This window comes from Elephas maximus, chromosome 15 (genome assembly GCF_024166365.1).
Source record: "Elephas maximus indicus isolate mEleMax1 chromosome 15, mEleMax1 primary haplotype, whole genome shotgun sequence".
Classification (NCBI taxonomy): domain Eukaryota; kingdom Metazoa; phylum Chordata; class Mammalia; order Proboscidea; family Elephantidae; genus Elephas; species Elephas maximus.
In genome coordinates, this window is record NC_064833.1 from 9,441,019 (window position 1) to 9,454,131 (window position 13,113).

The 13,113-nt window shown below is 47.8% G+C and overlaps 1 protein-coding gene across 22 annotated transcripts in view; it reads left to right on the forward strand.

Annotated features, from left to right (window-relative positions):
• Window positions 1-13,113, forward strand: part of ZFAT (zinc finger and AT-hook domain containing) — a 336,678-nt gene that overhangs the window by 299,728 nt on the left and 23,837 nt on the right. For all 22 annotated transcript variants that reach the window (XM_049854202.1, XM_049854213.1, XM_049854217.1 and 19 more), the window contains 2 exons: window positions 2,250-2,376; window positions 5,879-6,009. In XM_049854202.1, the coding sequence (XP_049710159.1) occupies window positions 2,250-2,376; window positions 5,879-6,009 (258 nt within the window). The remainder of the gene's footprint in view (window positions 1-2,249; window positions 2,377-5,878; window positions 6,010-13,113) is intronic.

The window sequence follows — 13,113 nt, forward strand, 5'->3', positions numbered from 1 at the left end:
GTTTCTAGGTTTGCTTTTTCAAAATGATCCAAGGGCAGGGAGCTGATTATGTGGGGATATGGATGAAATATGATTGGCCATGAGTTGATGCTCATCGAATTTGAAACTGAATGACAGGTACATGGAGGCTCATTATATTCATCTGTCTGGTTCTGTGTTCGTTTGGAATTTACTGTTAAAAATTAAAAAAATAAAACTGTATGCACTTTAGAGTCTGACAGACTTCTTTTGAATCCTGTCTCTTGCCTATAAATTGCTTGACTCAGCCATTATTTAGTCTCTGTAGCCTCAGTGTTCTCATCCATACAGTGAGGCTAACAGCACCTGGGAGGTCAAAAGGACCGAGAGAAACAATACATAAAATACTAAGGTCAGTATCTCGTCCCCAGCACGCCCTCAGTAAATGGCAGCTGTTATGATAATTGTTGATGGTGATGATGTCATCAACATCACATTCCCATCTGTTGTTATTATTAGGTGCTGTTAAGTCGGTTGCGACTCATAGCAACCCTGCATACCACAGAATGAAACACTGCGGTCCTGTGCCATCCTTACAATAAAGCAATTAATCCCCTGATGTTTCAAATTCATACTGCATAAATTTGCTCCCTATAAGCAAAATAGACAATTCCTGATGTAACTCAGTCTGTCTTGGTCAGGCAGGATGTACAGTAATGCCCCTCATCTCTGAAGGCCTCCTTTCTAGCAGATTCCAACACAGCCGAGCTGTGAACTCAACAAAAACAGCTGACACCAAGTCCATGCACTCCACTCCATGAGGCAGCAGAGCGGCCAAGAGGCTGGTGCAGATGGCTGCCGGTAGACTACCATGCTGCCTCTCCCAGCAGCTTTGGCTGCCACCTGGCTCCCAAGAATGCCTGGCAATGAGGACAGTCCTTCTCTCGAGTGATTACTACATGTGCTTTTCCCAAAGTGAGAAGGAGAACCCATCCAATGCTATTCTTTCACATTCTAAGGCATTACTTGTATCTAAACAGTGTTGGTTAATGCGTTGCTTAATGGTAATTCAAAGGAATCATGCTTCTTTTTGTACGTTTATGCACTCATCAAGTATTTATTGGGTGTCTGCTATATGTCAGGGTGTAAATACCCAAATGAATTTGGCCACTTGGCTGTAAAAGAATAATTACATACTTTTCTGTGTTAGTTACTGATAAGTGCTCACAGGGCATGGTAAAATTGACACCTATCAGTTTTGTCTAAAGTCCTCCATCTTGGTCTTCTTTATTGGTGATGCTCATGCTGTCTGCCTTACAGTTTCACTTGCAGCCCCCCCGCCCTTCTAGAAAGAGACCATTATTAATATCTAGGTCTTATGTAAATTCTGTTCCACCTGGTCTTTCCTTGAGGTACAAAGTGTCTGTGAATGCTGTCTTCACTCCTCTTACCCATTGTAGTTGTTGTTGTTGGGTGCCGTCGAGTCGATTCGGACTCACAATGACTCTGTGACAGAGTAGAACTGCCCCATAGGGTCTTGTAGGCTGTAATCTTTACAGGAGCAAATTGCCAGGTGTTGCTTCCATGGAGCCATTGGTGGGTTTGAACCAGGCTTTTAGTTAGTAGCTGGGAACTTAATCATTTTGCCACCAGGGCTCCTTCCTCTTACCCATTACAAGTTCTGATTTTGCACTAATACATTTTTCTCTGGTCAGCTTTGTTTATCGTATTTTTCTTATAAAAATAAGATTCACATGAATAGCTAAGATTTACTGAGCTCTTACTGTGTGCCAGGCCCAAAGTGTCAAGATTTACAGGTGCTATGTAATTATCCACGTCCCCTTCTTTCCATCATCAGCTGCTCCATTGCCGTGTCCTCACCTCTGGCAGCCACATAGCCTGAGGCCCCAGTGCAAGAGGCAGATTAGAGACAGTCTTGGTGGCAGAGGAAGGAGGCGGAGGAGCCATCAGAAGCACACGTACAATCGTAGTATCTGCGCATGTCAAATCTCTCCTTATGAACAGCACACTCTGTTTCCTAAGGCAAGACTGCGTAGGAGAAAGTGTTCTATCAAACTGGTTTTTGAAAGTCTTCGTACTTGCAAAAAGACGTTTTCTGTCTGGAAAATATATTTATTGGCACAGCTGATTCCCCAGGGATACCAGGTAGGATATCACAGAGTATGAGTTGGTCATGTGCGTTGGTTTGGTATTAATACATGATCTTTGAACTTCTGGGTAACTGTTAATCTTCCAGAAGGTCACTTAGATGACATTATATTTTTATGTAGCCTTCAACAGAAACTCCTGAGGAACCATCCACCCAGTATCTCCACATCACAGAAGCTGAAGAGGACGTTCAGGGAACGCAGGCGGCCGTGGCCGCACTCCAGGATCTGAGATACAGCTCTGAGAGTGGTGAGCAGACTCCCTCTAACCCCTTAGAACAGGCCTTTAGAGGACGCACTGAGTGAGTGCATTTGGGAGTGAGTGGTGTCAGTCAGTTGATGGACTTTAAAATCCCTGACCTGGCATTCAGACTCAGAAGCCGGCCCATTGTTGGGGGCCAGGGAGCTCTGCCACCAGAAATACCCAGGCAGATCCACAGCAAAGGTTGTGCCAGGCTTCTGCACATGTTATCACAGTCGGCCATCGGAATAGTCCGCAGGAGAGGCAGAGCTTGCTGTTCTCACGTCTTGGGAGCAGAACGTGGCCTTTTGTTGTAGATGGTTGCCTGGGGGTCACCACTTGGTCCTGGAACCTGGGTCTCCTGACTTCTCGTCAGGGTGTCTTCCCCATTCCTGCTTCCTCATGGACGCCTATTCTGGAGCCCCACACTTAAAGGCCTGTGGGGCCAGGCTGGCAGTGGCAGGGGTGTGTGTGGGGTCTGAGAGGTGGAGAGTGCCTGAGACAGCAGCGTGCTCAGGGACATAGCTCCTACTGAAGGGCACGGCTGCTGCCAACTCCAGCTGAGGGCCGCCTGCAGGGACGGGGCCCAGGACTACCTGCTCCCCAGGTCTCCCGAAAGGCCAAATGAGAATTTTTATGTCAAATGTCATGATTTTCTAATATTAGATAAGTATTAAAAAATAAACCACTGCGCCAGCCTGTGGGATTAGGGCGTCTTTTCTTGATGCTCTTTCCAAAATATAAACAGAATGCAAGTCAGTGTTCCATACCACTGTGCTATCTGTATTTGGGGGTCAGAGATTGACCAGGTGGAAGGGGGAAGAGGAAAGCACTAGGTCACGTCAAGGGGTGCTGGGAGATAAAACCCATTGCCATCGTGTCGATTCTCACTTATAGCGACCTTATAGGAGATAAAACCCAAAAACCCATTGCGTTGAGTCCATTCCGACTCATAGCGACGCTATAGGACAGAGTAGAACTGCCCCATAGGCTTTCCAAGGAGTGGCTGGGGTATTCGAACTGCAGACCTTTTGATTAGCTGTAGCTCTTAACCACTACGCCACCAGGAGATATGAACTCATAAACCCCTAAACCCCAGGTTGTAAGAAAGCTGCGTGGAAACCTCTTTTGGGCTGTTCAGTTTAGAGGAGACTAATTGGCAGGTCCACATCCACTGCTTGCTGAGCTTGAGGGGCTTTGGGAGATAGCAACCCCACTTGGCAGCCCGTTGGCGGTGGCACGTTCTGCAGAGGGGAGAGTCCAGGCCAGGCCGGTAAGTGCAGTTTCCGGAATTTGTTTCCTTGCCTAATGTTCAGTGACTTCAGTGATTGCTCAAGAGCTGCAGAATGCGATCTGTCTTCACCTCCTCCCACACACATGCTTACACGCATGCACACGCACGAAGATTTACACACAGCGCGCATGTGTGTGCACAGACATGCACGCACCCACGCACACACGCTCACGTACGCACACTCACTCCTTCTAACAACCCTCCAATGTCTCTCACTAGTTTTTAGAACATGGTTCCGATTTTGCAGCTCAGCAAGCAAGGTGGTGGCCTGGCTCCTGGGCTGGTCTGCCATGCATCTCCTGGCCCGCAACCCCTGCCACCTCTGCTCTGGCCACCAGACTCTGCAGGTCCCAGCAGCTGCTGCGTTTCTCACCCACAGACTCCATGCTCAACAGCACGTGGTCTGACCCTTTGCCCCTCTTGCCGGCCCTCTTCTCCGGGTCCCCACAGCGTGTTTTCTTCAGTACTCAGATTGTGTGTCACCTCTCAGAAACCCAGCTGCCTTCTATGGGCTTCCCCTAATTGGAACCTCCCAAGGGGTTCTAGTGATTGCTCCGTCCCAGTAGACTATGAGCTCTGGGAGGAGAAGTGGGGAGAGGGCTAGTTCTTTGTATTTCCTTGAGGAATAACTTTCCTGGCTGACAGTTAACAACAGCAACAACAATTAACAATAACAACAACAACAACAAGTTGCCATCATATCAATTCCAGCTCGTGGTGATCCCATGTGTGTCAGAGTGGAACTGTGCTCTGTAGGATTTTCAGTGGCTGGTTTTTGGAAGTGTATTGCCAGGCCTTTCTTCTGAGGCACCTCTGGGTGGACTTGAACCTTTAACTTTCCAGTTAGCACCCGAGGAGGTTAACCATCAGTGGCTGATTTTTCAGTATATTGCTGAGCCTTTTTTCCGAGGCACCTCTGGGTGGACTTGAACCTCTGACCTTCTGGTTAACAGCAGAGCATGTTAATGGTTTGCACCACCCAGGGCCAGCTGACAGTACTTGAGAAAGGGTCATTGAAGGAGTATGTTTCAGAGGCACGTGTTTTCATCTTTGGACACTCGGGTGGTTGGCTCCAAGGCGTAATTGAAACATCTCCCCTGAGGGGCGTGTTGGGAGAAAGCCTGGAAAGGCTCATTGTGAAAGTGTGCGAGTCACTGACGTCACTGCCTCAGTCACCTGCCGTGCCCCACACTCTACACAGGACATACCTTCTCTCATCTTGTATTGATCGGCCCGCGTTGGAAGCTGTCCATGAGGAAGCAAGTGTTGGCAGAGGCTCCATGACATTATGTGAACACAAAGATCAAGCAGTAATTTCCCTCTTAGTAAGTTAATGACCGGGGCCAGGGTGCCGTGTCCGGGGGAGTTACAGATGGCCGCACAGATGGTGAGGGCAGGCAGCTATACTAAACAGCTGCCCTGGTCATGTGGACTCCAGTCTTGTGAGATGATTAAAATAGGATCCCGAGCTTAAATTCATTTGGAATTATAAAGCCCATGAGTATGATAATTGAGACATCCTTAGATGTTTTACCTGTAACTTATATAATAAGTTGGCAGACTTTTTTGAGTACCTTCCACTACGTGCTAAAAGGTCCCTGGTTGGAATAAATAATTTGCTTTCAGCTACTAACCGAAAGGTAGACAGTTTGAACCCACCCAGCAGTGCTATGGCAGAAGGGCCTGGTTACCTGCTTCCATAAAGATTATACCTGAGAAAACCTTATGGAGCAGTTCTATTCTGTAACACGTGGGCTTGCATGAGTCGGAACTGACTGGATGGCACGTTTGGTTTTTTTTGGTTTACTGTGTGCTAAAGGAAAACTAACTCAGTGGTTTAATGTATGAACTGATCCTCCTGGGCATTTCCATTTTGAGAGAAGCCTTGTCTTAGAGTTTGTGTTCAGCATACCTGGACTTGCATTCTGGCTTTGTGATTCGATTGCCCCCAAGGCCTGAGAAGAGCCTCTCTGCTTCTCTGCACCTTAGTGTCTAATCTGTGAAGTGGGGCCAGTATCATCACAGTATCATCTTCCTCACAGGGCTGTCTGGGGTTTTGAGACTACATATCACTTCTCTTGTCAAAAGGAGAGATGACGGAGAAGTCACGTGTTTTACAGAAGAGGTTTCACCCAAGAGAACAGAGGGGCTGGGTTTGCCTCAGTGACCGTCAGCACAAGTGGCCTCACGGTCTCCCATTTGCTTCTTCCCTGTAAGGTGACAGACTGGACCCCACAGCTGTGAACATCCTCCAGCAGATCATTGAGCTGGGCACTGAGACCCACGACGCCACCGCTGTGGCCTCGGTGGTTGCCATGGCACCAGGGACCGTGACTGTTGTGAAGCAGGTAAGGAATCCTCCTTTTCTCCTGCCCCCTGATTTCTCCAAGGTCTTAACTTGTCTCAGGTAGAGCCTGGAAGGAACTTGGCCTCACCTCATGCCTGTTCATATTCCACCTCCACTTGTTGTGGGACGGTGTCTTCAATAGCTCTGCATTTGGGAGAGGCGTAGTGTGTTTCCAAAGCAATCTGGAAGCTCTTCGTAAAGACTCCTAGAATGAAAACAAACATGATACATGATCTAGACACACCTTACCATGATTACGTCCGTGGGTGCTCAGGTGCCAGTAAGGAGAGCCTGGGAACTGTGGGAGAGCGGAGAAGCTGGGAGGTTTCCCAGTGGACTGGTCTTTTTAAGCCTTTTTATTTTTTTTAAATATAAAACATTACCCGATCAGATCAATACAGGAGGACTGAACAGACAGGAAGGAAATGAGCAGTGTTTGACTAAAAGTTGCTCTACTTATTGATAATTGTACTGTCTGGCTCATTTCCTCTTCTGTCCTCAGTAGGGACTTTGCCATCTGCTGAAACGCAGTGTGCTAGGTAATTAAATCACCCTTTCTACCTCTCGATGCATGTATATCCGTGTACCTATCTCCCGCCTCCTCTTACAAAAGGTTTAAGCTGGCTTACACAAATACTTAAAAACAAAACAGGAAATATGTTGGAACCAGGGAGATATATAATTTAGACTCGAAATTCAAGTTTACGGAGAAAGTTGAAACACCGACCATAGGGTTTTGCGCAGTTATCCATTCTTTTAGTCATTCATTCCGTCAATGTTATTGAGTGCTGCTATTGTCAGGCCGCATTCTTGTTGCCAGGGATACGGGAGCGGACCGATGCCTGTCATGGTGGTTATTCTCTAGTGGGGAAGAGATAATGCACAAAGAAACGAGCGAGGCATACAGGATGTCAGACAGTGAGCACGTGCCGTGGAAGAGCAAAGCAAGGCAAGGGGAGTGGAGATGGGCCGGGTATGTGGATGGTTGGGGAAGGTGGCTCTGACGTTTGAGCAGAGACCTGGGAGAGGTGTGTGAGGCTGGAGTTATCCAAATTTGACAGTAAATTTGATACTGAATTTTGTTAACAGAAAACAAGAGGGAAACACGAAACAGTTAACATTAGGGGAAAGGATAGGATTTCTTGGCACTTACGGATCTATATTCCTTAATGAGGGCTCTTGGGTAGGGACCCCTGAGCGAGGCGTCCGCAGAGACCTGCCTTCGATGGGTCGGGAGTGGACTTCTCAGTGCTTCTTCATGACTGTGCCTCCAGGTGTACCCAGCACTCAGTGCAGACCATGATGTTCAGCCTAAATCATCCTCTCGGGAACGAGTACATTAGGGTTCAGCTCGGGATTTCTTGATCCACAGACACGATCCACAGCCCTATAGATGAAAGTTTGAACAGTATGTCCTGAAACCATCCTACATACGTGTGGTTTCTCTCCAAACAGCTGTGGACAGAGCTTGGGGAGTAGGCAGTCTGGTCTTTCAGTCCTGCCCTGGGCTGGTGTTCTGTATTGACCGAGAACAGAGTCATCTACGTCCAACCAAATCCTCTTTTAACTTTTCTTGGTGATTCCTAGATTGAAGTCTTCAGATTGTCTTATAAATCTCTTTTGAAATTCTTTATTTGCATCTTGGCATGTGGAATCCCGAGCTAGACGTGGCCCCTCAGGAAGGGACGGTATCAGGGGAACTTTGGACGTTTAATATGCCAAAGCCTCTCATGCATTGCAGGAAGGTGCTGCAGATTGTGATTTGTGTCTTCCTTGAAAGAGCAAGATTGATTTGCTGCTACTCAGGGACATGAGTTATTGAGCATCACAGGCAATGCGGCGATATACAAGGTCGTGGGGTTTAGGATACAGCTTAGATATGCTGCGAGGCATCAGCCTGACAGCGCGACAAGGGAGAAGGCAGGTAAGCACTGGGACAACCAGTGTACACAGGAACAGCATGCTCACAGTAAGAGACAGCAGGGACACCCCTCAGGGACTCTTTTTTATCTTGCTGAAAACACAAGGCTTAAGAGTAGTGTCACTGTTTAAGTCTTGATTAACTGTGTTTAGAAATGTTTTAGAATAACATGAATGTTCTAATCATTTTCTTGCTTGCCTGGATGAGAACCTAGCTCATCCATGCCGTTGATAGATGATGGTTAAGATGATGGGTGGGTGGATGGATGGATGGGTGGGTGGATGGATGGATGGTGGGTGGACGGATGGACGGACGGACTGACGGGTGGACGGATGGGCAGGTGAACATTAAACGCTCACTCTATAAGGGAGAGATTGTGATGTTCCAGGCTCTCCTAGCTGAAAGAATGCCCACTGAATTCAGTTAAATGTCATGTCATTTAAATATAAATGTAGCTGTTTTTATTAGACAAATTTGTTTTGATTTCTTTTAATTAAATCCTGGTTTTATTATTTTTTTTTAGTAGGAAAATTATACCTGCACAGTGAGAGTGCTTCCAAGTCACTTAAACATGAACTCTGGTGCCCCTGTTAGTAAGCAGGAACGTGCTTCCTTCTCCCCTGTGCGGGGAGCACCTTGGTGTTGGGGACTTTGTGTAACTCCAACCCAGGACGTCAGACAGAGTAAGTGCTCGATCGGTGGTTATTAAACCAAACTGCAGATGCCGTGGGTTTCACGCTTCGAGTCCTCCATTAAATCCTGCAAATCCGTAGCAGAGAAGAAAACCTAGCGTGCCTCATCTTGAAGTGCATGGCCCATACTGGGGGCAAGTATTTCTGAAATGACCACTGAGTAGCATGTTTCCAGATCTTTTTAAAGATCTCTGTTATCTATGCATCAACCACAGGACCCAAAACTAGTTCTGGGTTCAAGGATTCAGCTCAACCCTGCAGGCCCTCGAGGAGATGGCAGCCCAGTCACCTGACCCCCAGAAGTCCTCCGCTGAGTGCCAGTACGCCACTTTAATTCCCTGGGCAAGAGCCAGCAGACTATTCCATAAGAATCACCATTCATGGCAGCCAGCATTTCACTAGTAACTGTTATTAGTAACACTGATTGTCGGTGGAGCCATGTCTCTGTCCCCGCCGGGGCATCTCGCCTGCAGCCTAGGAGTTGGCTGCCATGGCTCACATGCTGGAGGGTGGCCTACCCATTCCCCTGTCCTGGTTCTTTGCAAGGCCCCCGGGATTGCCACTGTTCTCTTCTGTTTATTGTTTTTCCTTGAAGTGCTAGATCCTCCAAGCTGTCGTGTGGTGCCTTGGTGGCAGAAGTGGCAGAGAACCCTGGGAAGGAGCAGTTAAGGCCACCTCAGACCTGCAGGCGCCTGCCTTCCCCCACACAGACCCCTGCCTGGCATGGTGCATGGTTATGCTCCCATAACCTTGTTCAAAATCCACCATGCTCTTCCCATGTTTTTACTGCTGATTGAAAAAAAAAGATGAATTCCAGCTTTGCCAAAATCAACCTACCTGCTCCCCCTGACCTCTGTTGTCTTTGGCTTGGCCGCCATGGTGGTTGGCGCTGGAGGGTGAAGTTGAGGAAGTGTGAGTTGGGCAGAGAGGACCAGGCAGAGCCCCTTTATGGGCTCAGCATGCAGTGCTGCATCTGAGAGGAAATTGCAATGGCAGTTCTCACTGGAAGACATATGCTGGTTGCCAGCCAACACTGGAATCACTGTTAGGTATTTGCGGTGCGTTATTTTTGCAAGGGAATGCAGTCCACGTCTGTGGTGACCATGCACACCAGTGGCCTGCTTGCAAGGAAGTACGGCTCCAGCCTGTCCTGTGTTCATTTAAGGTCCTTCTTAGCTGGTCCCCTGGAGCCGTTTTCCACTGCTAGTCTGTAAACGACATTTGATGGGTGCAGAAGGGACTTCTCAAGTGCAGCCTCTGGCCAGACAGAAGCTGCCTGCCCTGTGATCTGCCTGAAAGGGGAGCCTAAATTGCTCTCCTTGCCCTTGGGGCGTATGTTGAACTTTCATAAGACTTGGAGTCCCTCAGTGGCATAAACGTTTAAGTGCTTGGTTACTGACCTAAAGGTTGGTGGTTCACATCCACCTAGAGGCATCTCAGAAGAAAGACCTGGTGATCTGCTTCTGAAAAGTCAGACCCTGAAAACTCTACGGAGCGTAGTTGTACCCTGACACCTGCGGGGCTGCCGTGATAAGGAGAGTGATACGGAGAGGACTCATGTGAGTCGTCAGAATCCGGTTTCATTATCTTTTCAAAGCAATCACTGTATTCTGTTAATCTGATTGTATAAGTACATTTCAGGAGACCATGGATGAAAAACCTATTGGTGTGGGGTAATCTTTAGCCCTTTTCAGATGACAGTACAGAAGGTACTGGCCATTGTCTAACAGTGTGTCTGAGTTGAGTTCTCTCCCCTTATCCTATCCAAGGATTGAGTGAAGCCTTCCTTTTTAGCTATCCCTTTAACCTCAAATAACTGAGGAGTTAACGGGATTTCCCTTTTCTTGTTCCCATAGAGTCCGACTCATAGCGACCCTAGTTAAAATAGAACAAAACGCTGCCCGCTCCTGTGCCTTCTTCACAACTGTTGCTATGTTTGAGCCCATTGTTGCAGCCACTGTGTCAGTCCATCTCGTAGAGGATCTTCTTCTTTTTTGCTAACCCTCTACCTTACCAAGCATGATGCCCTTCTCCAGGGACTGGTCCCTCCTGATAACATGTCCAAAGTACATGAGACAAGTCTTATCATCCCTGCTTCTAAGGAGCATTCTGGCTGTACTTTCTTCCAAGACAGACTTGTTCATTCTTCTGGTAAAAACCCAGATTCTTCTGGTAGTCCATGGTATATTCAATATTCTTCTCCAGCACCATTTCCTAGGAGATTAGTAGTGTCTTTATATTAAAATTTACAAGGACTGATAGTAACCGTGGCTTCTGTCCACTTTAACTGCTTGTGTTTGTTGTGACCACTCACTGTGCCACTGGAACGTCACTTGCGTTCCATGCCTACTGACGCTAGAGTGTCATTACAGTCATGGTAGATTCATGCCTTTTGCAAGACCCATGCAAGGGAGTTACATGTGTCCTTCATAGATGATCTCAGCCAGTTGCATATTGCAGGGACCCAGAACATAAGCATCCCCTGTGTCCCCGGAGCCCACAGAAGAGGGAATACTGGATTCCCGGGTATTCGATTCAGACTCCTAATAGATGCTTACAATCCAGGCTTGACTTTTATCTTTTAATTCCCAGTCGTTTTGATCTCTGTAAAACACTGAAGCCTAACTGATTCCCTTCTTTGCTTCTCCCTTTTGTCAGAACCCTGACAGTGACACCCAATTTTCAGCTGCATGTTTGCTTGGTAAGCTTTGGCACCTGCCTAGAGAACTTTGTGGTGCAGTTGATTTGATCCCGGAGCTCTGCCAACTTTAATTATATCAATCCCCTAACTAGACATACAGGTAGCCTTTCAAAATATTTTCATACGTCACATCCCTTCTAGAACATTCAATCTGCTGTCACTGGACAGTGGCCTTCAGCATGCAGACCAGGAGTCAGAAAATTCATTCAGGGTCTTGGCAGTGGGCCCTCTCCCTTGTCACTTAATGCCAGCCCTTGCCTTTGTCAGCCTTCCTTAGTTCTCCCTTGTCATTGGAATTTTTCTTTTTCTTTGTCTTAAGTAAAACTTGTTTCAGAGATTTCTGCTTCTGGTGCGATTTCTGGGGGCTGATGTACCAAATGGCATCTGTTTCACAGCCCTTTATTTCCTGCTGAGTCTTCTTATTCCACAGTAAAAAGTAGCTATGGCAAATTCCATTTCTTTGTGAAATTTTTAGAGTAAAAATAACTCCTGCGAGTAGCTGTGGCCACATGGGAAATGGTTTGAAAAAACAGAGAATAAAGGTCTTTCTCTGTGCTGTTCTGGTGCTTTTTCCCACGTAATACATCTTTCACTCATCTGAGGACGCCGGCCTATTGAACTACGTGTCTCTCTTCCTTTTCCTAAGCCCTGATTTTTTCTGCAGTCATGCCTCAAGAAGCTGCAGCTTGGTTGGTGCTATTTGTGGAACCCCAATTTATTTGAATTTTAATGCTGTCATCTTTATCACAGTTTGCTTGGGCGCCCACTTCCTGACCCAGGTGCTCTGCCAGGCCGGGCAGTCTTTTTTGCTTGCGTTCCCCTCTGCAGCACACCCTGAGAGGACGTCCTTGCTGTGTGAGATCACTCAGTCTATTTCAGGTCTGGGGCAAAGGACAGCACCATTATAGCCCTGAGAGGGGAAAACCAGAGCCATGATGCCCACCAACGGGAGGCGCCATGCAGGCCTTCCTTGGTTTGTCCCCATCCGGCGCAGCTTTGGGCTGCCCTTACTTTTCATTCCCCTGGTGCAGTAGCCTCCATCCTGGCTGGAGAAGTCCTCCCACCGAGGACTCTGGCTCTACATTCCATTGCTCCGGAGTCTTTCCTGTCTAGAAAATGGCAAGCTCCGCACTGCAGGGCTCAGACTAAAACCCGAGCGCCAGGCTCACTGCTCGGTGTCTGTCACTCCACCTCTGACCTCTCAGCAGTTTCTATGCACTCTACCTTCTTCGCCAAGTAGCCCTGGTGGCGCAGTGGTTAAGTGCTCAGCTGCTAACCAAAGGGTTGGCAATTCTAACCCACCCAGTGGTTCCATGGGAGAAAGACCTGGCTATCTGCTCCTGTAAAGATTCCAAAACCCATTGCCATCGAGTCAATTCTGACTCATAGTGGCCTTATAGGACGGAGTAGAACTTCTCCATAGGGTTTCCAAGGCTGTAACCTTTACGGGGAGCCATAGTGGTACAGTGGTAAAGAGCTTGGCTGCCTCACCAAAAGGTCGGCAGTTTGAATCCACTAGCCACTCCTTGGAAACCCTATGGGGCAGTTCTACTCTGTCACAGGGAGTGACTATGAGTTGGAATCCATGACGCCTAACAACTCTGCCTTCACCATGTAGCTGGAATAGCCCGTCTCCATGGCTGCTGCCTTCATCCTAGCCCTTGCTACTCACAGTGTGGTCCCCGGCCAACCAGGCCAGCAGGGCCAGCAGGGTCAGTGGGGCCAGTGGGGTCAGCGGGGTCAGTGGGACCAGCATGGTCAATGGGATCAGCAGGGTCAGCAAGGCCAGTA